General features: G+C 39.9%; 1 protein-coding gene across 2 annotated transcripts in view; it reads left to right on the forward strand.

Moving 5' to 3' along the window:
• Positions 1 to 18,270, forward strand: part of col5a3a (collagen, type V, alpha 3a) — a 52,231-nt gene extending 33,961 nt beyond the window's left edge. For both annotated transcript variants that reach the window (XM_014983388.2, XM_014983389.2), the window contains exons 31-67: positions 436 to 489; positions 833 to 886; positions 993 to 1,037; positions 1,211 to 1,264; positions 1,550 to 1,594; positions 1,692 to 1,745; positions 1,876 to 1,929; positions 2,147 to 2,200; positions 2,308 to 2,415; positions 2,692 to 2,781; positions 2,999 to 3,052; positions 3,243 to 3,350; positions 3,604 to 3,711; positions 3,817 to 3,870; positions 4,034 to 4,087; positions 4,177 to 4,284; positions 4,375 to 4,428; positions 7,784 to 7,837; positions 8,928 to 8,981; positions 9,062 to 9,115; positions 9,237 to 9,344; positions 9,435 to 9,488; positions 9,577 to 9,630; positions 10,773 to 10,826; positions 10,934 to 10,987; positions 11,080 to 11,187; positions 11,280 to 11,333; positions 11,461 to 11,514; positions 11,602 to 11,709; positions 11,790 to 11,843; positions 12,126 to 12,161; positions 12,623 to 12,676; positions 12,781 to 13,081; positions 13,184 to 13,296; positions 13,385 to 13,453; positions 14,153 to 14,386; positions 14,620 to 18,270. In XM_014983388.2, coding sequence (XP_014838874.2) covers positions 436 to 489; positions 833 to 886; positions 993 to 1,037; positions 1,211 to 1,264; positions 1,550 to 1,594; positions 1,692 to 1,745; positions 1,876 to 1,929; positions 2,147 to 2,200; positions 2,308 to 2,415; positions 2,692 to 2,781; positions 2,999 to 3,052; positions 3,243 to 3,350; positions 3,604 to 3,711; positions 3,817 to 3,870; positions 4,034 to 4,087; positions 4,177 to 4,284; positions 4,375 to 4,428; positions 7,784 to 7,837; positions 8,928 to 8,981; positions 9,062 to 9,115; positions 9,237 to 9,344; positions 9,435 to 9,488; positions 9,577 to 9,630; positions 10,773 to 10,826; positions 10,934 to 10,987; positions 11,080 to 11,187; positions 11,280 to 11,333; positions 11,461 to 11,514; positions 11,602 to 11,709; positions 11,790 to 11,843; positions 12,126 to 12,161; positions 12,623 to 12,676; positions 12,781 to 13,081; positions 13,184 to 13,296; positions 13,385 to 13,453; positions 14,153 to 14,386; positions 14,620 to 14,766 — 2,970 coding nt within the window. In that variant the 3' untranslated portion in view covers positions 14,767 to 18,270. The remainder of the gene's footprint in view (positions 1 to 435; positions 490 to 832; positions 887 to 992; positions 1,038 to 1,210; positions 1,265 to 1,549; positions 1,595 to 1,691; positions 1,746 to 1,875; positions 1,930 to 2,146; positions 2,201 to 2,307; positions 2,416 to 2,691; positions 2,782 to 2,998; positions 3,053 to 3,242; positions 3,351 to 3,603; positions 3,712 to 3,816; positions 3,871 to 4,033; positions 4,088 to 4,176; positions 4,285 to 4,374; positions 4,429 to 7,783; positions 7,838 to 8,927; positions 8,982 to 9,061; positions 9,116 to 9,236; positions 9,345 to 9,434; positions 9,489 to 9,576; positions 9,631 to 10,772; positions 10,827 to 10,933; positions 10,988 to 11,079; positions 11,188 to 11,279; positions 11,334 to 11,460; positions 11,515 to 11,601; positions 11,710 to 11,789; positions 11,844 to 12,125; positions 12,162 to 12,622; positions 12,677 to 12,780; positions 13,082 to 13,183; positions 13,297 to 13,384; positions 13,454 to 14,152; positions 14,387 to 14,619) is intronic.
• The last annotated feature ends 6,219 nt before the right edge of the window (positions 18,271 to 24,489 follow it).

The following is a 24,489-nucleotide window of genomic DNA, read 5'->3' on the forward strand; positions in this document are numbered from 1 at the left end:
TGCTGCATAGCTCCAAACAAAATACACCTCCGGTTCATCTTGGACAGACAGTCGGAGACGCAGTGAATCGTGACCGCTCTGCTACGCCTCGTTGACTTTAACATGGTCTAATTGCTGCGTATGCCATCTGACCCTATTTTCCATCAGATTGGATTCCAAAATGTATCTGGTGGGTTCAGCGTTAGAGGTGTTAAAGTGTGTCGTTTTGAGATTTTGTCAGAAATATGTTTATTCCATAAGTTTTTTGTTTTTTTTAATGCCCATTGTGAGATTATGTCACTGCAAAAATCAGTAAATTATTTCCTTCTACTGACACCCTTTCTAAATATTTAGATTGGAGGGTGCCATCTTTGTCGTCCTTTGCTGTGAGAAAAGTGCTGAACAAACCTTTTTTTTCACTTCTCATGTTTATCTCATGTCTTTCTCTCTTTCCAGGGTAAACTCGGGGTGCCTGGTCTGCCCGGTTATCCCGGACGACAAGGTCCTAAGGTGATTTTACATTAAGGGGCTATTACCATCAGTCAATGCACTCTCACGTCCCTCTATCAGAGCTTTAGCCTGCTATAGATATGTGCCTTTGCTAGACTGTTTCCTGTCTTATTAAAAATAAAGTATGATAAATGGCATATTCAGAAAGACTATTTTATTTATAGTTCATTAGTGACATCTATTCATTACATGTTGATGAATGATGTATTTAAGGCTGTGTTGGGCTCATGGATTAGATTTGCTTTAATTTGATACAGTGGTTAATTATAAGTTAATGAGACATTGGGGATGACGTATGATAAATGGAGCGCTAAGGCTGATTAACTTCCACTTGTGTCTTCAGGGATCACTTGGCTTCCCTGGTGTGACCGGATCCCTCGGAGAAAAAGGAAGAAGGGTAAATATTACCCTAGCATTTTAGTCGATATCACATCGCATGCAGCTCCATGTTGCTGATAAATAATCATGTAAGTGATAAATAATTGTTGACCTTTACAATGCAGGGTCCTGCCGGTCAGTCGGGTTCTGGGGGTCAAAGAGGTCCCAATGTAAGAACGCTAAGTATACGTACAATGTTTATGTCTAAGTAGGTGCCACAAGGTAATTACACGTGGCAGTGGCTTGAACCAGCAGATCTCTGTTTGCTTTTCAGATCATTAGATATTTATCTTCCACCTCTAGACATACATGCACTAATAAGACAGATGCTTGTTTTCCAAAGGGATCCCGGGGGGGAAGAGGAGCAAAGGGGCCAACTGGAAAGCCTGGAGAAAAGGTGAGCTTCGTGGCATACAAACACAGACATGCACTTGCAGTTATACATACATAAACACACCTGGCTGCCTCATAAAGTATGGATGAATGCGTCGACCGTGATGGAGCGGGTTGTTGCTTTTCACTTCTAGATGACAGGCCATCTGGCATAGTGAAAACATGCTGTCTGGCAGGGGGTGCTTCAGTCTACGTTCTCACATAGGAGAGTTAAACAGAAAAAGAAATATTTAAGCGAATGACGTTAAACTGAGTTTCTGTCTTATGTTTTGCTTTTTCCTCCTGGAAGGGATCTGCTGGACAAGACGGTCCTCCAGGATCTCCCGGAGAACAGGTGAAGATTTGTTTATTGGATGAAACTGACTGCAAATAATCTGAAGGTTGATAAACCTTTTGGAAAGGGAGTTTGACAAACTGTGTTCTTGTTTTAGGGTCCTCAAGGGCCACAGGGTCAAAACGGAGAAACAGGACCTAAAGGACCCAATGTGAGTAGGTTAAGCGTTTGTTGTTTAATTTGATTTGTTACTCATTTTCTATGTGTACTTTTCACCTAAACCAATCCAGGGTATTTCAGTTAAGTTAGTAAAAAAACAAAAAAACAACCTTTGTTTTCAGGGTCTACCAGGAAAGGATGGATTACCGGGTCATCCAGGTCAGAGAGGAGAAGCAGTGAGTCATGTTTCTATCTAAAAAAAAAAATAAATAAATAAAACGCCCCAAAGAGAGGATTAAAAATGTTATTAAGAGTGCATTGCATTCACTGAGTAGATTCTGCTGAGATTAAACATGATCTATTGATTTTAATAAAACAAGCCTTCAACTCTGGAAAGTACTCTGATTCAACTTAACTGAAGTTCAGACTAACAAACCTCATGTTTTTCTTCAGGGCTTTCAAGGCAAGACTGGGCCTCCTGGCCCCCCAGGAGTCGTTGGGCCACAGGTAAGCAGATTTATCTATAGCATTTTGCAGATGTTGATTTTTATAGTAAGCTGTTGTTTAAACAAGGTGATTTTGATTAGCTGTTACATAGCTTGTTTTATCTTCAGGGCAAGTCTGGCGAGACAGGGCCAGCTGGAGATAGAGGCCATCCAGGTTCACCAGGACCACCAGGTGAGCATGGTTTACCAGGAACAGCTGGAAAAGAGGGGGCCAAGGTGAGTGCTATTCATCACATTGACAGGTCACCTACTATCATGAATAATATGGTTAGATAAAGCCCAAGGACTCTCTTTAGCTCTGTCTGAATATCTTATCCTCTCAGTCTAATCCTGACTTCTAATTAAGTGATAATTTTACAGAGGGAAGCTTGAGGTGTTAAGCGTATTTTGATACGCACTTTCTCAATATGACTTGTGTGATTTTTGACAGCTTGTGTCTGCTGGCTACTTGCCATGTATCTAACCCCAGGGGTGGTCGTGTGTTGGTATTAGGGAGATCCGGGTCCAGCGGGAATCCCAGGAAAGAGTGGCCCTCCTGGACTGAAAGGCTTCAGAGGAAGCAGAGGGACCCCCGGTGCAATGGTAACACAAACTTTCAAACATCTTATGTCTTTGCCTGATCTGACATTTAACAGAAATGTGTCTCTTTGATTAGGATTACAGGTCGAGTATTAGAGAAATAGATTTTATATAGAAATAGATTTCTATATAAAAAGCTAAAATAATTACAAACTCATTGAACAGTACAAGGTACTCGTTACTTGATTGTGATGATAATTTTTAGTTTTTTTTTTTGCAGGGCTCTGCTGGTCTCAAAGGTGGAGAAGGTCTACCTGGTGTTGCAGGGCTTACTGTAAGTTTAATTTGAGAAAATTGCCTTTCATGCCATTTCCTGACCTGTGTTGATGTAATATAGAACGGTAAGACTCATAAAACAGCAGACTGTTCCTATGGTGACCACTGATCGTGGCCACTGCATTAAATAAAACAGTGATTCATGTGACATTCTCACTTCAGCTCATCTCAGCTCGTTTTATTTTCAGGGTGCTGCTGGAGAGAGGGGTCCCGCTGGGCCTGCTGGAGCAATTGGCCCACCAGGACGAGCAGGCGGTGCGGGCCCTGGTGGGCCGAGTGGAGAGAAAGGCATGCCAGTAAGAGCTGGGATTTTTTTTTTTTCCTCAGTTCACCCTCACCTCCTACCACTAGGTATAAAAATGTTTTGAAAGTGTCATTATGAGAAAAGCGAGGGAAGACAGTTCGAGGGACAAAATGCAAACGCAATCTTGGTAGTGATTTTCCTGCATGATATGACACATTAATCAAAATGTCACTCTATGATATGAGAGCAATGGGTACCACTTGCGCAATTGCTAGGTGTGTGCTGTGTTCCTATCTGTTCATTAGGGAGAGAAGGGAACCATTGGGCCTGCTGGGCGTGATGGGGAGTCGGGACCTGCAGGGTTGCCAGGGGTTGCAGGACCTCCTGGACCTCCAGGGGAGGATGGAGATAAGGTAGTTGTATTAGACAGTAAGTCTAGACTGCAGCTCTACTGTAGAGTTCAAGCAGATTTTATGACTTAGCTATTTATGAGTTGTTTTATACATTTAAATCTGCAGGGCGAGACTGGCGGGCCAGGTCAAAAGGGCAGCAAAGGAGGCAAAGGAGAATCTGTAAGTTAGATTTACATGGAATAACAATACCTTTATTTTTATGGATGCTAAGTTGATGTGGTGATGAAGCCTAAATTTCCACCTCTCAACATCTTAACCATGAATCTCAATGATAACTCACCCTGTGCTGCAAATGGCAAATGTGGGTTGAATTTGTTTTCAGGGACCTCCGGGACCTGTTGGCATTCAAGGACCTGTGGGCCAACCAGGACCATCTGTATGAATCATTTCTAAATCATAACTGAGAGTGTATGTGTGTGTTTTTTGTTTTTTTTCTGGTGTGCTAACTATTTCTGGTTATGTCAGGGGACAGATGGTGAGCCAGGCCCTCGGGGTCAAATGGGCCTGAATGGACCAAAAGGGGATGAAGGATCTAGGGGCTTTAAGGGACCACCTGGCCCCTCCGGATTGCAGGTAAAGATAATTATTTCAGTCAGATAGCTTAAAACTTCACATCCGTTGTGAATTAACAGTTAAAATTTCATCTCACTTTCTTGCTTGTAGGGAATGCCAGGACCCTCAGGGGAGAAAGGAGAGAGTGGGCATGTTGGTTCAATGGTGAGTTTAGCATGCGGTCAATAACCTAAAATCTATGGCCTTGAGCTGGAATCAACAGTCCTTCAATGTGACACCATTGACAATTGATTTGATGCTTCAATGACTAAAGATGCCTTGTGAAAAATATCAAGCAGTTCCAGATATTTTCTGGGGAGTTTGTACATTTTTCTTCACGTCTTTGCTGCCTACTTTTCATTCTGTTCCTCATCCTCGGCCAACATTAAACTCTAATAACTTAGTCCTCATTTATTAATTGTCTGTTGCGTTTGTCTGATGCGATTGTCCTGCAACAACGAGGTCTGCATTCCAGCGTCTTCCATCGCTATTATAATTTATGTATGTCTTTTATATCATATACTCAGGTAATAGCGCTGTGATTTTTGAAATTATATAATGTGTGCCAGGCTTAAAAAAATACCCCCCTTCTGTCAGCTGTTCTTACCATTTTAGCCACAACTCAAACCTATGGATGTTCCACTGAAACTGTTTCCTGTTTTCATTATTTGTTTCTCTGAGGTGTCACCATACATTGTTTTTAGTGCTGCTATTGTACCTCTCGTACAAGATTACTGATTCTACTTTGTTAAATTTATTTTTATATGTAGTGTTGCTCAAATTTGTTAGTGGGTCAGAGAGGGGATTGGAGCTACTCATTTTACATTTGTTTATTTCTAATGGGGGAACTGGTGCCCATGCAAATTTCCAAGAAACAATGTTACCTCCTTGAATGAATCAAATTTGTATGCGGAGGTTCCACTGAGTTCAAATACTAATACTCAGCTTTGTTTTCTATTCGCTTCACACCAGTGAGCTTGGAATAGTTTTGGTAATACTGGGATGCCAGGACTCATGGCGAGAGTAATAGTATGCTATATCCAGGCAAAGCACAAATGTTTTTACATTGTTTCTTAAAAACACTGTCCCACAGGATATGGGGTTTCCAGCATGAACATAAACCACCTTCCTGAGAAACCCAGAAATGACCTCACTAATCCACAAAGGGATGGGTTTCTATAGCTGTCAGTTTAGTTTTTTGCTAGGTTATATTTGTGGTTTGGTTGCATCATATCTATGCTGCTCAGAGTCTTTCTGTTGGACCTGATCAGTTCCATTTTATTCACCAGAGACCCTTTTGATTCCCCACCATTGACTCTTAGTTGTTTTGGTTAATTTCTGACCCCTGTTGCTAGTCCTACTGCCCCTGCTCAGTTTCTCAGTTTTACATTTTTTGTCTATCTTTTATTTTTTTTTACTCCAAGACATTTTCTTTCCTCCCAGACATCCAGGAATCACCTTTGGATGAAGTTTTGCTGCTTAGCTGTCTGTCAGATTTCTGTTGTCTAATGCTAGTATCTTTTCAGATATTCACCAGTTCTTCTCTCTTTTCATTGCCAGTCATGCCAGTCATCCCTAATGTTCTTGTTTGCCTCTTGTCACTCTGCTTCACCCCTTTTTGGGTTTTCCTGGATATCCAAGGTCATCTTATTTCATTTGTCTCCAACTACGTTGCAAATCATGACACTCCTCCTTACATGCAGCACAAGATTTTATAATTGTGAAGCCAGTTTCGGCTTTGTATGAACAACATGTAGTACCTGGCCAATCCACCTAATCTTATTAAACTTTGATTAGTTACAGCCATTAAGTTAATTAGGAACAGCTGTGCTGTTTGTGTTGCCGGGTGTCAAACTCTGATGACTGTCATTAACATCGGCTTCCTCCAATCCCAAGTGGTTTCTAACTGTGGGAATGAGTTTGTGCCGAGTCTCATTATTTTCAAGCTACTTTTCAGACATATTTAAAGATGCATTTATCTGGGCTTTACATTTCGATTGGTAAACTGAGGCAAATGCACAGAAATTAGGAGGAAATGTGTACTCTTTGCCTCAAGCTCTAATGCTTTGAGCTTCTTCTCCAGTCCAATAGCTTTGGTAATGTGGAGCGTTCCATCTAAATTTGTGTTTCCCTTTGGAAAACACCTTTGTGAGAGAAGATAATTAGATTTTTCTGTTACAGAAATAAACATAGGTGTAACTAATAATGCTAATTATGCCGCAGCTTCTGGTAATAATTGCTGTGAGCTAAACCAGGATGCCATCGTACGCAGAGACAAATGGAGAGACTGGAGCAGGGATTTATCACAATCACTGCCCAACAGGACCGTTAACAAATAAATGATTCTTAACTAAGAGCAATAGTCATTAAAACTCTGTTTTTCTCTGACGAGTTTTGTGTCTTTTGCAATTTCTTTGTTGTATCTCAGCGCTGGTTATATTCCATAAAAAATATCAGAATAGTAATGAGGTTTACTTGAAAGAATTAGCTTTACATTGACAGTTTGAATCAGTGTGTTTTTCAACAGCAAAAAGTCCACCACTTCACGTGGAAAAAAAGATGAGCCAAAAGAGTGAACATGGTGGCTCAGCGTGTAAAAGGAAAAGCATAAAAGGGAAAAGTAGTGACAGAAAGGAGCATTGGAGTGGAAGGAAAAGGCGGGGCGCTCATTGTGAGCAGGAAGACAGTGTGACAGCTGCTAATCAGATTAGCCTCAGCCTTGGCCGTCTAATGAGCATCCTCCTTTGTGACAGTCATCTTGCAACGCTGTCAGCCATGAACACACGCTCAACAAGATTCTCTATAGCTTGCCTTCTCTGCAGTCAGATTAGGGAGGGAATGCATTAAAATGGAACCAAAACAAGAGAGAGAGAGAGAGATGGAAGAGAGGGGAGATGCTGAGGACTCAGTGGGGAAGTTTTATTCATGTGTCACTGTTGCGGATCACAGAGTTCTCCCCATAACGCTGAAATGTTTCTGTGCCAGAAGGATATGTGTTTCCTTCAGTCCCACACGGTCTCTCCCTGGGCAGATTGTCTGTCTCTCTGTTTCAGAGTCTTTACAACACAAGGTTCCCTCTAAGACTTGAGAGTGATTCAGAGCACAGCTCAACATCAACTCAACTAAAACCGAAGCCAAGGACTGTTAAGATTAATTGCTTGGTGCTCTCTTAAGCTGCACAGACAAGTCAAATCACATGCTCTCCCTGGCTGAGAGAATATGCTCGAGCATATTGCGGGCGAGAGGTTTCTTATTAATAAGTGAGAATAAGAGAGAGGCAGTGGGAGGCGAAATGGGAAAGAGTCGGAGTTTTTGTCATTTTGAGGGTAATGACCTGTCTGGACGTCTTCATCATGTCAGTGCAATAATAATCAGAGATACTGGGGCCATTGCATAAGCAATCTAGCGATGGCTGACATCTAACTCTTATTTAATTTAGGAGGCACCAGCTCACATTCACTTTGTAACGCTGAATGTTTTATGTGATCCACATGAACATGTTTCCTTTCTTTCTTTTCAGGGGCCTCCAGGACAGCATGGCCCAAGAGGCCCTCAGGGGCCCTCTGGAGCTGAGGTATCGTTTCTAAAAAAAAAAAAAAATGTATCTACATTAGATTTAGGCCATTTGCTCGATTCCACAGAAACAATACGCAATGAAAAGAATATTGTTCTTCTCAAGGTTTATATTTGGGTTTTGCATTCTGTTTAAAACACAACTCTATGGGGTTTGAAAACATGAACTTGTCCGTTTTAATTTGCCGTGTAAAAATGTTAAAAGAGAGCACAGTATTTTTAAACTTTTTTGTGTTAGAAACCTTATGGAAATTGGTTTTGAGATCCTGTTCTCTCAAACAATGCCCTTGTTCAAAAGGCTGTATTATCATAATGTCAATGCAGTTGCGCTTATTTTCATCCTTTCATCTCTTCTGAGCACGTCTTTAGACATGCTTTCCACGGCCTTTGAAAGTTTAATGATTAAAAAGTATTAGAATGTTATCTCTGTGATAGTTATATTTACGCCTCCATGAATCATTAAGAGGCATTAGGCTATTATCCTGGAGAGGCAGTTATATTTACCTCAAGTAAAGGCTGTCCCTCTGCAGCCTCTTATATTGCTCAATTATTCAGCAGTCAGCTGCAGAGAGCTGTGAGACTCACGCTAGTGCTTTATCACAAGGAACATGGACATGCAGCACTCCAGAGATGGTTCAATCTATAAATAGATTGATACAGAAAAGATAGGAAAGAACGAGATAGAGACAGATTTGAGAAAAGCCGGTGGCAGCAGGGGTTCAGTGGCTCTGCATGGTTGCCTCTGCCTGACAGAAACTTCACTCAGTCATGCATGTGCATGCAAAAAAAAAAAAAAAAACTAACTAAAAAAAACAAAACAAAAAAAAAAAACATGAAGAAAAGAAAGTGACTAGAAACTTTTATGATTTAAACATTATTCGGAGAAAATGCTAAAGCGGCAACTGCCTTTCTTTACTTTCTTTGTGTGTTGTCTTTTTTTTTTTTCTTTCTGTTCCAGTTTCTGCATTGTGAGAGCAAAGATGCTGACAAGCAAAGAAAAAAATACAGCGGAATCACATTTTCAGAAATCAAATGAATATTTAAAACCCGCCCCTGTTTTAGTTCAAGCTTTCCTTTCTCATGACACGCAGGGCCCACCTGGCTTGCCTGGAGGAGTCGGTCAACCAGGTCTTGTTGGAGAGAAGGTCAGCAAACCCCGGTGTTCTTTTTTTTTTCCTACATACTGTAAGCTGTGTTTTATGGTTAAATGCTCTTTCTTCGTCAGGGTGAGGATGGGGAAGCAGGCGACCCGGGGTTGGTTGGGGAGCCGGGCCCTCCAGTGAGTGACTTTCCTTTCATTTTCTCTTTTTTATTTTTGTTTTATTGCTCAGAAGCTAAAACTTTAATTTAATTTTGATCTTTCAAAACTATTTTCAACGTTGTAATGCTTTTCTTTGCAGGGCGTTAAGGGAAATGCTGGTGAGAAGGGAGATGCTGGTCCTTCCGGTGCTGCGGGGCCCCCAGGAACCAGAGGAACACCTGGAGAGGATGGACCAAAAGGCAACCTGGTGAGCGGATGCATTATTTCCTTACAGCTGTTAAAATCAGCCAAAATGTGAGTCGAGACGTTTTCAAACCAACTTTTTTTTTGCTCTTAGGGTCCTCTTGGATTTCCTGGAGATTCTGGCCCACCAGGTGAACCAGGAGTCAATGTAAGAGTTATTGTTTTAGTTCGTCTGTTGATAATGTTATGAATTATATTATTGATGCCGATGCAATTCTAGTATTTTTGTCTTTCAGGGGGTTGATGGTTCACCGGGACCTAAAGGGGACAATGGGGAAATTGGAAAAACGGTAAGGAGTCATTTTTAGGAACATTTTTATTGTTCCTCTATTAAACCTCTTAGAAGTCTAGAGCCAAATTTCAACTATGTAACCTGGAACACTTTTCTTGTGGAACTTAATTACCCAGGCTAATTTTTTTCCCCCACTGTATGATCCAAAACTGAGCCAATTCTTTAAATTATGCATGCTGACAGTGAGATGGCCACCCCTCCTAGTGTTAGAGTACTACTCAGTGTGAGGGAGAGAGGCTCCCATCATTAAAATAAAAGCCACGATTTTCAAACACAAAACTTTTTTTCTCTCTCTCTCTCTCTGATTCCATAGCAACAATTACACTTTTCAACTCATGTAAAGACACTTCAGACTTTATGGAAAGTACAAAGTTACTTCCAACACAGACCTTTGTATTATCTTGTTTTGACAGCAGAGTTTAGAGCTGCAGCTGGGATTACAATCTGTTGTTCTGTAGCCATAATTTGTGATTATTTCACAGTGTTTACTCTACGAAGCAGAATTAATGTCACTCCATAGTCAGAGGGCGTTTGTGACATTAATACATTTTTAATTAAAGCCTCTGCTACATATCACAAAAAAGCACTAACATCTATAAATGCATCTCAGTGCATGCATTGTTTCTTTCAAACTAAGAATTGTTTAATGGAGAACAATCATACCGGGTTGTGATTGTTTCAACATCATCACTGCAAAACGCTTAAACAATTACCACTTTAAATCCCTAAAAACGACCAGTCTTAACCAGTGTTTACTGCCTGAACCTGAAATGTAATAAAAAAAAAATTGTTAGAGCTAATTGTATGAATGCATTTGGATGTAAGCATTTGCAAAACACTGAAAGTCATGATGAGTAAACGGTAAACTGTAAAGTTGTGATTACAAGAATGCTACCAAAACACAAGAACTGTAGATGAGTTTAAAGTGCGAGATGACTGAAACGAATGCAGGAAATGTTCAGTTCTCACCATAAAACTCCACCTGTAAAACGCTACCTCCCGTCAGGGCCACCTTCGGATGTAGATTTCTAGTTAATTGCAGCTCCAGGGAAAGTCTGAAAATATTGGAATGTTTTCCCTTCAACTGTCGCTACGTAAAGTAGATGTTTCTGTTGTTTTGATTTCTACTGTTTCGTGCAGGGACCACCAGGAGCCTCTGGAGAGCCTGGCCCTCCTGGGCCACCTGGTCGGAGGGTGAGATTAATTTATTGAGCCTATATATGTCTGTAAACAATGTTATGTGCTTATTTATAGCTAATACTTTCAATCACTGTCCCAACCACATTCATTATCTCCGCCAGGGTCATGTTGGTGCAGCAGGAAAAGAGGGAAAACAAGGCATGAAAGGAGTCAAAGTAAGGAACAGCTCTGACTATGAGCTCCACTTTTCATTTATAATCTTTCTTCATTGCTTTCTGTTGTTTCTGTCTGTGCGTTTGCTCCCAAGGGAGCCACAGGAACTTCGGGTCCAGTGGGAAAGACGGGGCCAGTGGGACCCCAAGGCCATCCAGGAAGGCCCGGTCCAGAAGGCCTTCGAGGCATTCCAGGTCCTGCGGTTAGTATGAATGGACCGCAGAAGCCAAAAATATTGCTGCACTATTTCCATCTCACCATGCTCACGTTCACCCCCATGTTGCCGTTTTAAAGGGCGAACAAGGTTTAAATGGACCACCAGGACAGACCGGACCGCCCGGACCAATAGTAAGAGGAATGAACATGTTATGAAATGAGACAGAAGATTTTTCCATTGCGATGATCATTGTTAAATAAAGCCGTACGGAATTTGCAGCACAGTTTCAACCGGCCAACTCTCTACGTTCAATTTTAGGGTCCGCCAGGATTACCGGGATTAAAAGGAGACCCTGGAAGAAAGGGAGAGAAAGTAAGTGCATAGTTATTAGTGGTTGGAGCTGTGTGCTCTAATCGGACCCCGGAGGATATTGATGATAAAGTCCGTCACTGCTTGCAGGGCCACGGAGGGTTGATTGGTTTAATTGGCCCTCCTGGAGAGGCTGGTGAGAAAGGTGACAGGGGCCTGCCAGGAAGTCAAGGTTTGCCAGGGTCCAAAGGAGATGGGGTAAGTGGTAACCTGTCACAGTATGATGCACCAGGGGAACCCAGTTCCCAACTAATAAAGATTATTGTTTTTACTCCTAGGGTGCGGTCGGGTCATCTGGTCCAATCGGCCCCCCGGGTTTACCCGGACTGTCTGTGAGTGGCTTAACTTGAACAAGTTCTTGCTCTCCTTCATAACTGAATGTATAATTATTCTGCTTTTAAACGACTAACAAAAAGGACACTCACATGACCTCTCGGATTTGGTTCTTTGCTGCATACATTTCTGACAGTCCATAAAAAGTAGGAAAAAAAGTAGCTGTCAGGTTGATATTTTCCAGTACTGGAATAATTCAACATGTCAAAACTTTACTGTTTCAATTTTTTCTCAACTGTGCTTGTTTTTAATGATTAGTTATCCGTTATGTCAACTCGCAGGGTGCAGCGGGTGAGAAGGGATCTAAGGGGGAGATGGTGAGTATTGTAATCTGTCTTATTTATGCGATCGCACCTCTTCTCGGAAAGCAGCTGCTGGGTCCATATGCCGGGGGACAAAAAAGAAAGTAGATTTGTTGGCCCAAATGTCCTATGCTTCCTAATCACTGTACACTTCTGTGTTTACAGTATATCTTTGGAACAAAAAAACGAACTGTACAGCTTTGATTTTTTTATTTATTTATTTATTTATTTATTTATTTATTTATTTCTATTAGAGCTTTTTAATAGGCTTTGGGTCTGGTGTGCGTGATATTGTTGACAAAAAAAGAAACGCGTATCCTGACAGTGAGTGTGTCACGGCTTTGACCACTGAGTGCTGATGCACACAGCTGGAAAATCCTGTAAGCAGCAGCCATACAGTATCTGCCCGGATAAATTCGGGATTTAGATAAAAGGTGTGAGAAAGTCGACCCAGTCTCTTGTTGTCTTTATTCCAGGGTTTTGTTGGCCCCAGAGGAGATCGAGGGCCTGCTGGTCCTCCAGGACCCCCAGTGAGTATTTTGGATGATCCACTCCATGGCTTGCTGATTTCATCCTTTTTCGTTCTCTTTCACCACTTTTTAAAAAAAAATATATATATTTTTCCAACCATCAGGGACCCCCTGCAACATTTGTTCAACCATTGCCAATTCAGGAAGGGAGGAGGAAAAGACGGAGGCACTCAGACAAGCCGGGAGGAGCAGCCCCATTGACGGGGGAGGATGTCCGTTTCAAAGCGGAGGAATTTTTCCAGGGAGATCAGCCTCTGGAAGATGTAGAGGGAATGGAAGAGGTCTTTGCTACCCTCTCTTCCATGAAGAATGATGTGGAACTCATGAGAAAACCTCTGGGGACATTTGAAAGCCCTGCCAGGACCTGCAAAGAGCTCATGATGGTTCAATCGAACTACAAAGATGGTTAGAGTATAAAGGGTCTTATCTGACACGAATGTGAAGAACAGCGTTTCTTCAAAAATTAAACTTTTTTGTTTATGATTGTCTCCAAATTTGCCATTTTAGGGGAGTACTGGATAGATCCTAATCAGGGCTGTCACCGAGACTCCATTAAGGTCTTCTGTAACTTTACAGCCTTTGGAGAGACCTGTCTCCACCCCGACAAAAAGATTGAGATGGTGAGCCTTTGGTCTCTTTCAAAGCCAGGCTTTTGTGATGTTACACTGAAAAAAATCCTAAAACTTTAATAAACCTCTCTGTACCCAGGTGAAATTATCCTCATGGAACAAGGAGAAACCAGGAAGTTGGTTTAGCCAATACAGGAGGGGAAAACAGGTAAAATAACTGCACAAACAAAATCAATCAGTAATCAATTTTGAATAAATGTGGCATCTTAAAAAAAAAACAGCACAGTGTTTTCAGGTTATCAACTGAGGCTTTTTAATTGATATTTATGCATAAGAATGATTGTGAAGGCCTATGAAGACTAATTTACTGCTCATTGACAGTTCATTTTACGCTCATTCTGTAATTAGCAAGCATTCCAGACCCCAATGCATAATAAATTCGATGGTACAAATAAGCCTCATTATGAAGGACAGAGATTGCTGGTTGACAGTGATTGCTACAAAATGTTAAATTAAGAGTAACATACTATTTTCATTTGTTCAGTGATAAGCCTAATTTTAACCCTATCCTAAAAAGCAAAGTCTTTTATTTTTCATTTTTAATCTTTTTAATGTAAGCAACTTTCATCAAACTTCTGACAATTTCAAGTCATTTTAGAAACAGTTGTATTTTGGCCGCCTTTGATTTAAGCTGTGAGAATAAATCAGACGAATACGCAGCTGTTCCCCATTGACGAGCATTCACGGCTTCTCACGAGCAGCTGCTTGGAGGTTTTTGTGATCTAATTTCCGAGAGAAAACCCGATTTGTGTTTGTTTGTACTGCTTTATTATTAAAATGGATCGAGAATTCTTTTCATTTGTCCTCCAGTTTAGCACACTAATGCTCGTGTCTGTGTGCCATTCAGTTTTCCTACATTGACAGCAACGGGAACCCGGTGCATGTAGTTCAGCTGACCTTCCTTAAGCTGCTAAGTGCCACAGCCAGGCAGAGCTTCACCTATACCTGTCAGAATTCAGCTGGCTGGTTTGACAACGCCTCCCGCTCCTACCAGCATGCTCTCCGCTTCCGGGGCAGCAACGGCGAGGAGCTGACACAAGCCAAGAGCCCCTTCATTGCAGCAGTGCACGATGGATGCCAGGTCAGTGCTGGCACGTGTCGGAGAAAAAGACAGGCTGCACAAAGTGGAATTAGCATTAATTAGAGTAATGTGCATGTCGACAGTGTTGCTGTTGTCAGCTGGATTGAATACATTTGTAACCATCAAATCCCTAACCTAATTAGTGATGCAAGCTAAAGAGGGGGAGGGGTGGGGCTGGTTAGTGAAATTAACCCAAGCGGATGCTAATAATGATTTTCATTTTTCTTCTCCAGTCTCGCAAAGGCCAGGAAAGGACTATTTTAGAGATCGTCTCCCCCTCTGCAGAACTGCTCCCCGTTATAGATGTTGCTCCAGCAGACTTTGGCAGCAACAGTCAGAAGTTTGGATTCCAAGTTGGACAAGTCTGCTTCAACGGCTAAACCCATCGAGAGCCACAAACACAGAAGACCTTCACAGTATGATTTCAACAACAGCAACAAGAACAACAAAAAAACTGGGCTGGCCACACAGTGTCAAGTTTTTTGTTGTGGGATTCTGGTATATTATTTAAGACTCGTCAGCATTTTTTTTGTAATATTTTGTGAATTTCTAACAGTAAGGAAAATGGCAAGAAAAAAAATATGCGGCAGTGAGGACAAAAGGGAATTATTGCATTTAAAAATATTTAATTTCTTTGAAATATTTTCTTGTAGGCTATAAATGACTCTCTGGATTTAGAAGGACTACTCTGCTGCAGAAAACAGAAGCAGTAGCAGTCATAAACCACAAGGATGTGTGCAGTAAGGATTTTTTATTTTTTATTTTTTTTACTGCAGCATGGGTTAGTTTGGATTTTTCAGATAAACGATCTGCCCGCCTGCTAGCTTTTTGCAAAATCCAAGACTGAATAAATCTGAATTGCAATACTCATCTGCATGTTTGCATTTCTCAATAATGACAATTGCAAAGCAGTTGCGAATCAGCAGAGCATATTAATTCCACACCAGCACTGTAATTAAATTTCTATGTGCAGAGATGATAAATTGTCCTTTTTACCCTTTAACTGCAGTTTGCTCAGTGAATTACCTTGTTGTGTATTCATTAGGTGCAGTGAGCTATTGAACCCAACACTTACTTGACCGAATAAGGCTGTTTTCCTTTATGGACTGCTTCCCTCCATAGCCTTCCTAATGGAGGTTTCGAGTCTGTCGTGTTTCTGCCGACCAGAGTTTTGTTTGCATCAGAGCAACATTCATTTAGCAGAGATAAATAATCACTGAGAATGAAAATACATTAACAGACAAACTAAGAGCATGTCGATAATAATGTTCTCTAGTCTAAACTAGAAAGCTATACACCAAGAAACATTGTATGCATCTTTTGCTTACATAACATGTTTAATTGTCATTGCCTAACTCAGTTTTTTTTTTTTCCTTTCTTTTCTCTTGTTCACATGCTGAATTTTGGACAGACAGCATTGCTATTCAGGCACAATTTGCTCTTCTGTGGTGCTACAGATAATTCTGTTATTTTTGTGTAACGATGTTTGTGCGTCTCTGTGGGCACGATTATAGGACTGGAGAAGGAGAGGTTATTGTTCCTTCAGCAGCACAAGACACTCAAACAGGGCTGGGACTACGGATTTCCGTTTTATTTGCACATCTCCTGGCTGATTGTGTCATTTTCACACAGCCAGCGGAGAGAGACTGAACAGTTCGGAGCAACATGGTTGATTGCTCTTCAGGGGAAAACCCACTTTTAAGGCAATTTTTGATATTCCAGGGATTTCCAGAGCAAAACCTAGTATCTTTAAACAACAATCTCTTTAAACTAAAACGCATAGAACATAAAAACATAATCTGATTTGGAAACTACCACATTTTAATTGTCACTGTGAAGGTAACGCACAATGGCTCGCAAAGATTTGGCATTTGCCTTGAAATATCAGGTTTTTTGATGTCAGAACTGAGACTGTTATAAATGAACTACTTCCTTCTAATGTAACATTTATCCTGTGCTATGAATTAAAAAAAAAATCAAATCCATCTGAAGTGCACCTGGTTGTATAAGTGATGGAAAAGCTGCTTGCACTGTTGCCTTGCAGCAGAAAAACTGCCGGCCTTCCTGAACGGAGTTTGCATATTCTTGTCATGCGTGTGTGGGTTCCCTCCATGCACTCTGGCTTCCTGCCACAGGCCCAAAATATGCAGGTGTAGGTTAAGAATGTGAGGATATCTCTTGTATGCAGCACTCTTTAGGTCACCCCAAATGTTTATGCTCAAAAGTTTTCTATAGATTCTGGTGAGAACATCCACAGTTTCGTTTTCTCCATATGACGGTCATTCTTTTCTTTAACATTTGGATATATGCTGAGCTGCATATTAGTGCAGTTGGAAGCACAGTTACATTGCAGCAAGAAGGTCCTGGGTTTGAAGCCTGGGGTTTTTCTGCTTGGAGTTTGCATGTTGTCCCTAGTCTAAACCGGAAGCGTGGATTCTCCAGCTTCCTTCCACAGTCCAAAAGCAAGACTTTCAAATCTTTCTAAATTGTCCTTGATTTGCATGCAGTGCATGGTTGTTTGTCCTGTGTGTCTCTGTGTGCCCTGCGATTTACTGGTGGACCCCACCTCAGGCACCAACTCCCCACCACTCTGTAAGGGGTTACAGACAATGGATGAAACCCATTATCTGTTACAATGGACAATTGTAATGGACAATGGGTTACAATTGTCCATTATAATTCGTCAGCCTAATAGCATAATTGCCTAAGTCCTTTTTTTTTTAAAATGGGACTTTGGTAAATGTGCTATTAGGCTGACAGATTGTAACCCACTTGGCATCACAGTGTGTGATGCCAGTGAATTTTTGGCATCATTCACTGTGATCCCAAAAAAATGACATATCTCTTCTTTCTCAACTACCTAGCAGAAACCAACCACTCTGGCAAAATACTCAGATTTATCTAAAGACAACAAGTTATACTTTTTATCAGATCATATTTTTTCTTTCATTTGTTTCAAAGAAGACTGTCTTTAATCATATTTATTTGGAGTAAGAAATTTTATCTCATCTAAAACACAACCATATTTCCTCATTTTTAACCTTCATTGTGCAATATTATAGTTAATACATTATTTTTTTACATGCTTCTCCTTATTGATACCATTTACAATAACATCCCTTTGATCCGTTGAAACTTGTTTGCAAACTAGAGTTTTAACTTTAGGATTAAAATAATCAAATGCAAAGAAAATCTTTTCCAAACATTTGATCCGTTTCTCATTTTTTGTCAGACTCACTGTAATTGATAATAGGTGTTAACTCACGAAGTCTGACTCCTGAAATTGAATCAAATGCTCAGTTGAGTATTCGCTTAATAGTGTGGAACAAGGTTAGCTCAGCTTTTCCATTTTACATTCTTATATTTTTTTCCCCTTTGTAATTGCACAGGATACATGTTACAGTATATGTGGAAAAAATTAAATGGCTGATCAAAGTCTCTTTTTTTTTACATCTCCAAACTCTAGTATATTTGCATTTTAAGAGCCAAAGACTCTGTTTCTACATTCTGGATTAAATATTGTTCTTTGGATTGGCAAACGGAGCAGTGAGATAATGTAGAAATAACATACAGTATGCCTGTGACTTACATTGTTATAGCCAATTTTATCTCAAGCAAGTGACATTTCTCAGTGCTTAACTACCTCCTCTGACTCAAACAGTAGAGTGCTTAAACAGCATGTGTAATTATACTATTCCATCCTGCTGTTATGTTTGTTTGATGGCGTTTGTGCAGTACAGTTGTTTTCCCCCTCCTGACCCTGTCAAGCACTGCCCCTCTTGTGTATAGTGTTCATTGTATTAAATTTATAAACTGTACAGTTCTTCCTTGGACTTTCTATCCAACAGCCTGTTGCCTGCAATAAAATGTATTTTTCAAAAGTTGATGTGCAAATAAGACTACAAGATTTTCTTCTGTTTTCTTTTTTTTTTAATCAAATAACCACAGAACAAGTTTGGGGGAAAAAAACAAAACACAAAACAACATCCAGTCAGTCAGAATCTGACTGCTTGCAATTTGTTGCGACAGTGTAGTTCTTCATTACCAATGAGCCCTGGAACATTCACTCAACAAGCTGCAATCAGAAACCCCACACAATCGATGTAATGAAGTCTGATTTGCTCCCCAGTTCATTTATTTCAATTAGCTTTGTTTCAGTCCTCAAGAGGAAAGGCGGTAAGAAGACAGATGGAAGGGACGTATTTGAAGATGAATGGTGAGAACAAACAGCCATGTCTGTAATGAAATGACTGAAGATAAGAAATGCTTCTGTGGTCTTGCCAGTGAAGATAGAAAGAGCTTTTAAGACTAGAGATCCTCGTTTGAAGCCGACAAAAACACTTTGTCAGACTCCTGCCAGTGCACAAGCACAACACATGCATGTTTACATGCACACGAGCGCAGGCGTTGCTCTCTTGCCCCAGATCCTGGCACAAGTCGAGGCTTTCATGTCCTTTAAGGACCATTGTTCAAGGTTAGAATCAATGTCAAAGTAAAGGTTACCATGTTTTCCTTTCTTGTTTTCACCCTCTTGGACTAAATTGAATGTAACTAGACTAAGCTCTTGGCCAGGAAAGGTCATCTGTTTCCACCACCTTTGAATAATAATAGCAGAAGCACAGAATGATTGACACTATGGTATTTCAACAATGCAATGGCCTTTTTTCTTATTCAAAAATATCGCTCCACCACTCCTGTGACATTGCGGATCAAAAGTTTCACAAATTGAAAGTTTACACGTGTATATTGTGTAGGAAATTCCCAGCCCAGGTCTATGCAGTGATATGTTCCAAAATTATTTCAGAGATTTGTAAAACTGTAATGAATTTACAATTAAGCTTTGCATTTCAAACACGTGCAGCCTGTGAAGTAAGAGGAGCCCTTCATCTATCTGATCTGACGGTTCATTTCCGTAAAAGCTTTGAGGGGCGTTGTGAAATTGCTCTAATATGAGTAAATAAGCTTTTTGGACAAACACTTACTAGATCCACAACATAAAGACAGAAAGCTTTGGATGAATAAAGTTATCGATCATTGCTCAATCTATCCTAAAACAAGGGAAAGTTTTGTAGTAGTTCATTCATTAATATTATTATTTTTGTTGTTGTTGGTTCTATTCAAAGTTATTTAAAAAATAATATTTACCCCCTTTCAGATCAGTTTCAGATCAAACATATTTCAATATCAGACAATGCTGAAGAAATACTAAGTGAAGTTTTGAAAATATGTGTTTTATTGATCAAGGGGAGCAACATCCAAGCATCTAACCATAGGTGATAAATTAATTGCCAATGACCAAGTTTTCTTTGGTTCAGTTTCATCAGCCCAGCCACATCCAGCAATCATAAATCAAGAAATTCAACAACAACATAAAGTAGGCTAAAATATCACATTATACCCAAATGTAAAGCAATAAAAAAAAGAGAAAAATTATTTCTATTCCATTGGATTTGAAATACTTACAAAATGTCATTTTTGATTCCAACAGATGACTGATAGCTCTTATCCACAAATGGAGAAAAATGCAGCAGTTGTGTCATGGGGTAACCATAAGATCTTACCGCTGTCAATCATGCTTGCACATGCGCTGCTCAATGTGCTAAGAGAGACAACAAAGAAACAACTTACCATTACAGGAAAACTGTTTATCTACTGTAATCTGTGACCATGTTAACCAGCTTGAGCAATGATGGCATGCTCTTTTGTGAGGAGGGTATGAGCAGCATGTGCATAAGTGATTGACAGAGTTAAGACCCTCCCCCTGGCCATGATTGGTTGTTTTCTGCCTGAGTGGTTTATTCCTGAAGATTGCTGTAGGACTACAAGGAGGAGGCAAAGGATCTCAACCTTTTCACAGATTATCTCCCTCAAAATAAACCGTCAAAACACAGTGACAGCTTTAACAAATGTGTGAAAAAGATAAAGAATCTTTTACACAATATAGACAATGAACTTTTTTTTTTTTTTATCTAGCCAGCTATTAGAATTGCTTTGCTTTGTTTGTGCTGTACTATGAATGCAACGATTCTGATTGGCTTGGTACTTAATGAAAATATGGAAGCTTACTTTTGTACTGTCTTGTTTTGTAGCTTACTTTCAGGTGTTTTTCTACATTAAAGACACAAGTTAAACACCCATCATAAAACATGTGAAAATAAAAGTCAATTTACAGCAAAGCACTATAATTACTAGCATCCTCCAGTAACTGCACATACATTTAGCACACTAATAGACCTCAGTCTTATATTTAATACAAGCCAGGCAAGGCAAGTGATAAAATTTAAGATGAGGTGGAAATACTTGAAAGGCACTTTCTCCAAAAGCAATTTGTGTTTGAGAAATGAACATTGTCATGAACATAAATAATTGTCTCTGACCAAAGATTACAACTCCTAGGGATCAAGAATAAACAAGAATAAATAGGCAAGACGCGTAATATGGCCTTGTAAAGATAAATGTTCCAATGTTCCCATTTACAACTGTGGAAAGAAGGCCAAGCAGAAACAGTGATGCATACCAAACACAAGACGGAGATACAAATCTTACTGCTGCATAATACATCGAGTCTAACATTTTCACAGAACATAAACTTACATACACATCTGAAATGTTTCCAGAGTCAAGTATTGATTAAAATGTTGCTCATATAAATCAGAATCTAACTCAGCAGGGCCTGAAGTTTTGTTGTTGTTAATCTGTCTTAGCACATTATTTAGCTCATCTGTACTCACAAGAACACAATCCAGAGCAAAAGATGCACTATGTACAGTCAATGAGTAATCCTTTAGACTTATTCCCCTTTGTCTTTTAAGATATGAAGAAGACATAAAGTACACAAAGTGCTGCTTTAAGTTTTATAATCACACAGTAATAATGCATTTGGTAACATATTGTCCATTGGACCTGAAAGTATGTTGGAAAAATACATTTTGCACCAACATTCAAACATAATGTTGGTGTTATTGTGTTGTTATGAGGCTGCTTTGTTTCTGTAAGATCTGGAATACTTGCCATAGCTGATAAGAGCAGAAAATTCTCTCTACCAAAAACCTGAAGGAAAATGCTTGGAAATCTGTCTGTGACTTCAAGCTCGAGCAAGCTTAACTCTGAATTGCTCAGAAAAACAAAATAAAAGGTTTTGGTCGAGCTTAGTCTAAGCCTGGACTCTGGACATAAACTTGATTTAGATGCTGTGGTTGCACTGCATATTTTTTTCACCGTAAAAGTCTGAGAAGGCAAAGTAGAATGACCTATCTGATAATTAAAATTAGAATAATTATTTTAAAGTAGTTCCTAATAGAATAAAAATATATTTTTATGGAACAATTGAGAAAAAAAAATTACAAGATAAATGCTGAATTGACAAGCACATTCCTAATAATAATTTTCCCTGAAAGTGTAATGAGATTATGATTCATTTCTAACGAGCAGACTGGGGAATGTTTAATGAATAAATCGTTACACAAAAATTAGTTCAATATCAGATTGGGCAGTATAACTGATACACAGTTATACTGCCCAATCTGTTAATAAGTGTTTCATTAACAGCTCTGAATGAAACGGTGATAACAAACTAATTATTAATCACACATGAAGGACTGCAGCGGGGTTTTTTTTTTTTTTTTTTAAGTTACCTCTCATAACTTGAATCCCTTGTGATTGCAGTGGAAATACTGTGAAAAGTAAAAGTCAAATGAGCCTTAAATAATGACCATGTAACTATTTTTAAGGCTTCTGCCTCCACTTCAAGCTTATAAAACCCTTTAAAGCCCTTCATTGAAATTAATTTTGTGTTCGTCTCTGTTTTAGGTTGCAGTCAGTGAGTAAAGTCACAGCAGTTCACATGATAAAAGGATTCATTTTGATTCCATTATTAGCAACCACTTAGGCCTGATGTACTTCTCGAGGCAAGAAATATTAAGTAGTAAGTGTAAATGCTCTAAATGTGTCACAACAGACTACATAGTTAGGGCCATTATTTGTCATTTTAGAAAGCATACAAGACCTTCAGTACTTATCTCCTTAGCCTCTTTATTTTTGAGCTAATCTGAAGGTCGCATTAAGTTTGGAGGTCTTTCGCTTCACTCTGTAGAAAGATGGCGACCTCTGCTCTCTATTCACATCAGCGTACATATGAACTGTTCCACTTAATGGCCAAAATATCGTTAATAGCTCACTATGTAATATTAGGTAGCAAGACTGAACTTGTACTGCATTTGTACCATTTTTGGGAATTTATTTGTTCAGAAATGTTTGTAGAAGCAGTCTGCATGTGTGTGTGTGTGTGTGTGTGTGTGTGTGTGTGTGTGTGTGTGTGTGTGTGTGTGTGTGTGTGAGTGTGTGCTGCATTTTATGCCCTTGTGGCCATAAAAGTGATTGAAACGCTTTAATCCAATGATTTGGGAAGGTGAGCAAATACTTTTGGCAGCACAGTGTGCAGCATGGGTGGCCAACATTTTAGATGTTACCTCACTTTATAAATTGAGATCATTGTGTTGATTACCTTTTAGCTATTATTTTAGATGTGTTGGACTGAAGATCTAAAACATGGACAGAATACCAGCTCTTGAGGACTGGAGGGATGGAGTTGCATACCCCATGCTCACATACTCTCCCCACCGAGACAAAGTTTTGAATAGATTTCTGTTACTTTTCAATTACATTTAATTTAATTTGACCACAAATTAGTTTTGTGATTAAATGCAACCAAGCACTGAACTCTTCACTCCTGTAAAGCTGTCTTTTTTTTTTTTTTTTTTTTTTTTTTTTTAAGTATTGAAGGTCTTGTGTGCAGTAACATTTCACTTGTATCTATTTTATCACACGCTTACCTTAACATGCTGATGTGCAAGCATTATGTGTCACACTCGCAACATTCTGTCACCTGCCCTTTCTTACTGTTTGGAAGTGAGAGGCATACGTTTGAGCAAAGCGTTCAACCAGCTCTGCTCTGCTGTTCAGTGTCCCATTAATGATTCGAACAGAGCTGTGAGTCTATAGTTGGCACTGATGAGCTACTTTCAGGCCCAGGAGTACATTAGTGCAACCCAGAGGCAGCAAGATCCATAGTTGCTGTGTACTGGACTGACAGATGATTGGAAGATTTTGTCTCTCATTCCATCTTTTTTCCTCCCTTCTTTCCATCACTCCCTCCAGCTCTCTCTCTCTCTTTCTCTCTTTCCGTCATCTGCTCCTAACTCTCTCTCTCTCTTCGTACTGTATTTAAAAATATTGCCCCCCCCCACCTACTTTTTTCTGTTCTCATCTTGCTTCTCAGCTCTTCTGTTTCTGTGACACCGACTTCACCCAAGCTGCACATGTCACAAAGTCACAATGAGATATAAACAAATTAAACAGATGTTCAGATTAATTGGAGACACTCAGCAGGAATTGCCATATTTTAGCGAGAACAGCGTCCTTCCCTGGGTCTCAGCACGTCCACCCAATTCCAAATGTTCTGCCACAGCTTGATAACTACAGACATTATTTTCCGAGCCACTGATGTGTGCATAAGCGTGCATGCTGTTGGCATGCGTACATCTTGCATTGTGCAAGAGGTGATGAATAACTCGGATCTTCTTTAACGTGAGCTAAAAACGCCCGATGTTGCATACACGCATTCGTGTGGCGATGGGAAATCGTGAGCAATTGAAGCTGAGCAGAAGTTTTCTTTTATTAGTGTGCATCTCAGAAAAAGGTTGAGGGGGGAATTATTTCCACTGGTGCTGCTCTCATCAGAAGCTCTTATCAACAAAGCCAACATTAGTAAAGCACTAAAAATAAAAAAAAATAAAAAAAACATGGCCTGAAGGCGAGGGAGGAAAACAAAAAAAAAGAAATCCCTGGGCATTTGGACAAGCAGCTCACAGTGATTTGGAAGCCCAAGGCCCTGTGTGTCTGGGAGTGTCAGATGATTATCTGGCAGACGGAGAGCCCAGATTTAAACATGCAGCTTGTTGTGAATGCCCCCTTCACCTGCAAACACCAGGATGCAATTTGCTGTCTGCTGCAGCTGTTAGCATTCACCTCCACGGCTACCACCACAAACACTACAACTGCCATTCAAAGTAATTTTGCTTGGCAGCAATTACAAGAGCAAAGAC

This window comes from Poecilia mexicana, unplaced genomic scaffold, assembly GCF_051168715.1.
Source record: "Poecilia mexicana isolate PSO_F unplaced genomic scaffold, ASM5116871v1 scaffold_8, whole genome shotgun sequence".
Taxonomy (NCBI): Eukaryota; Metazoa; Chordata; class Actinopteri; order Cyprinodontiformes; family Poeciliidae; genus Poecilia; species Poecilia mexicana.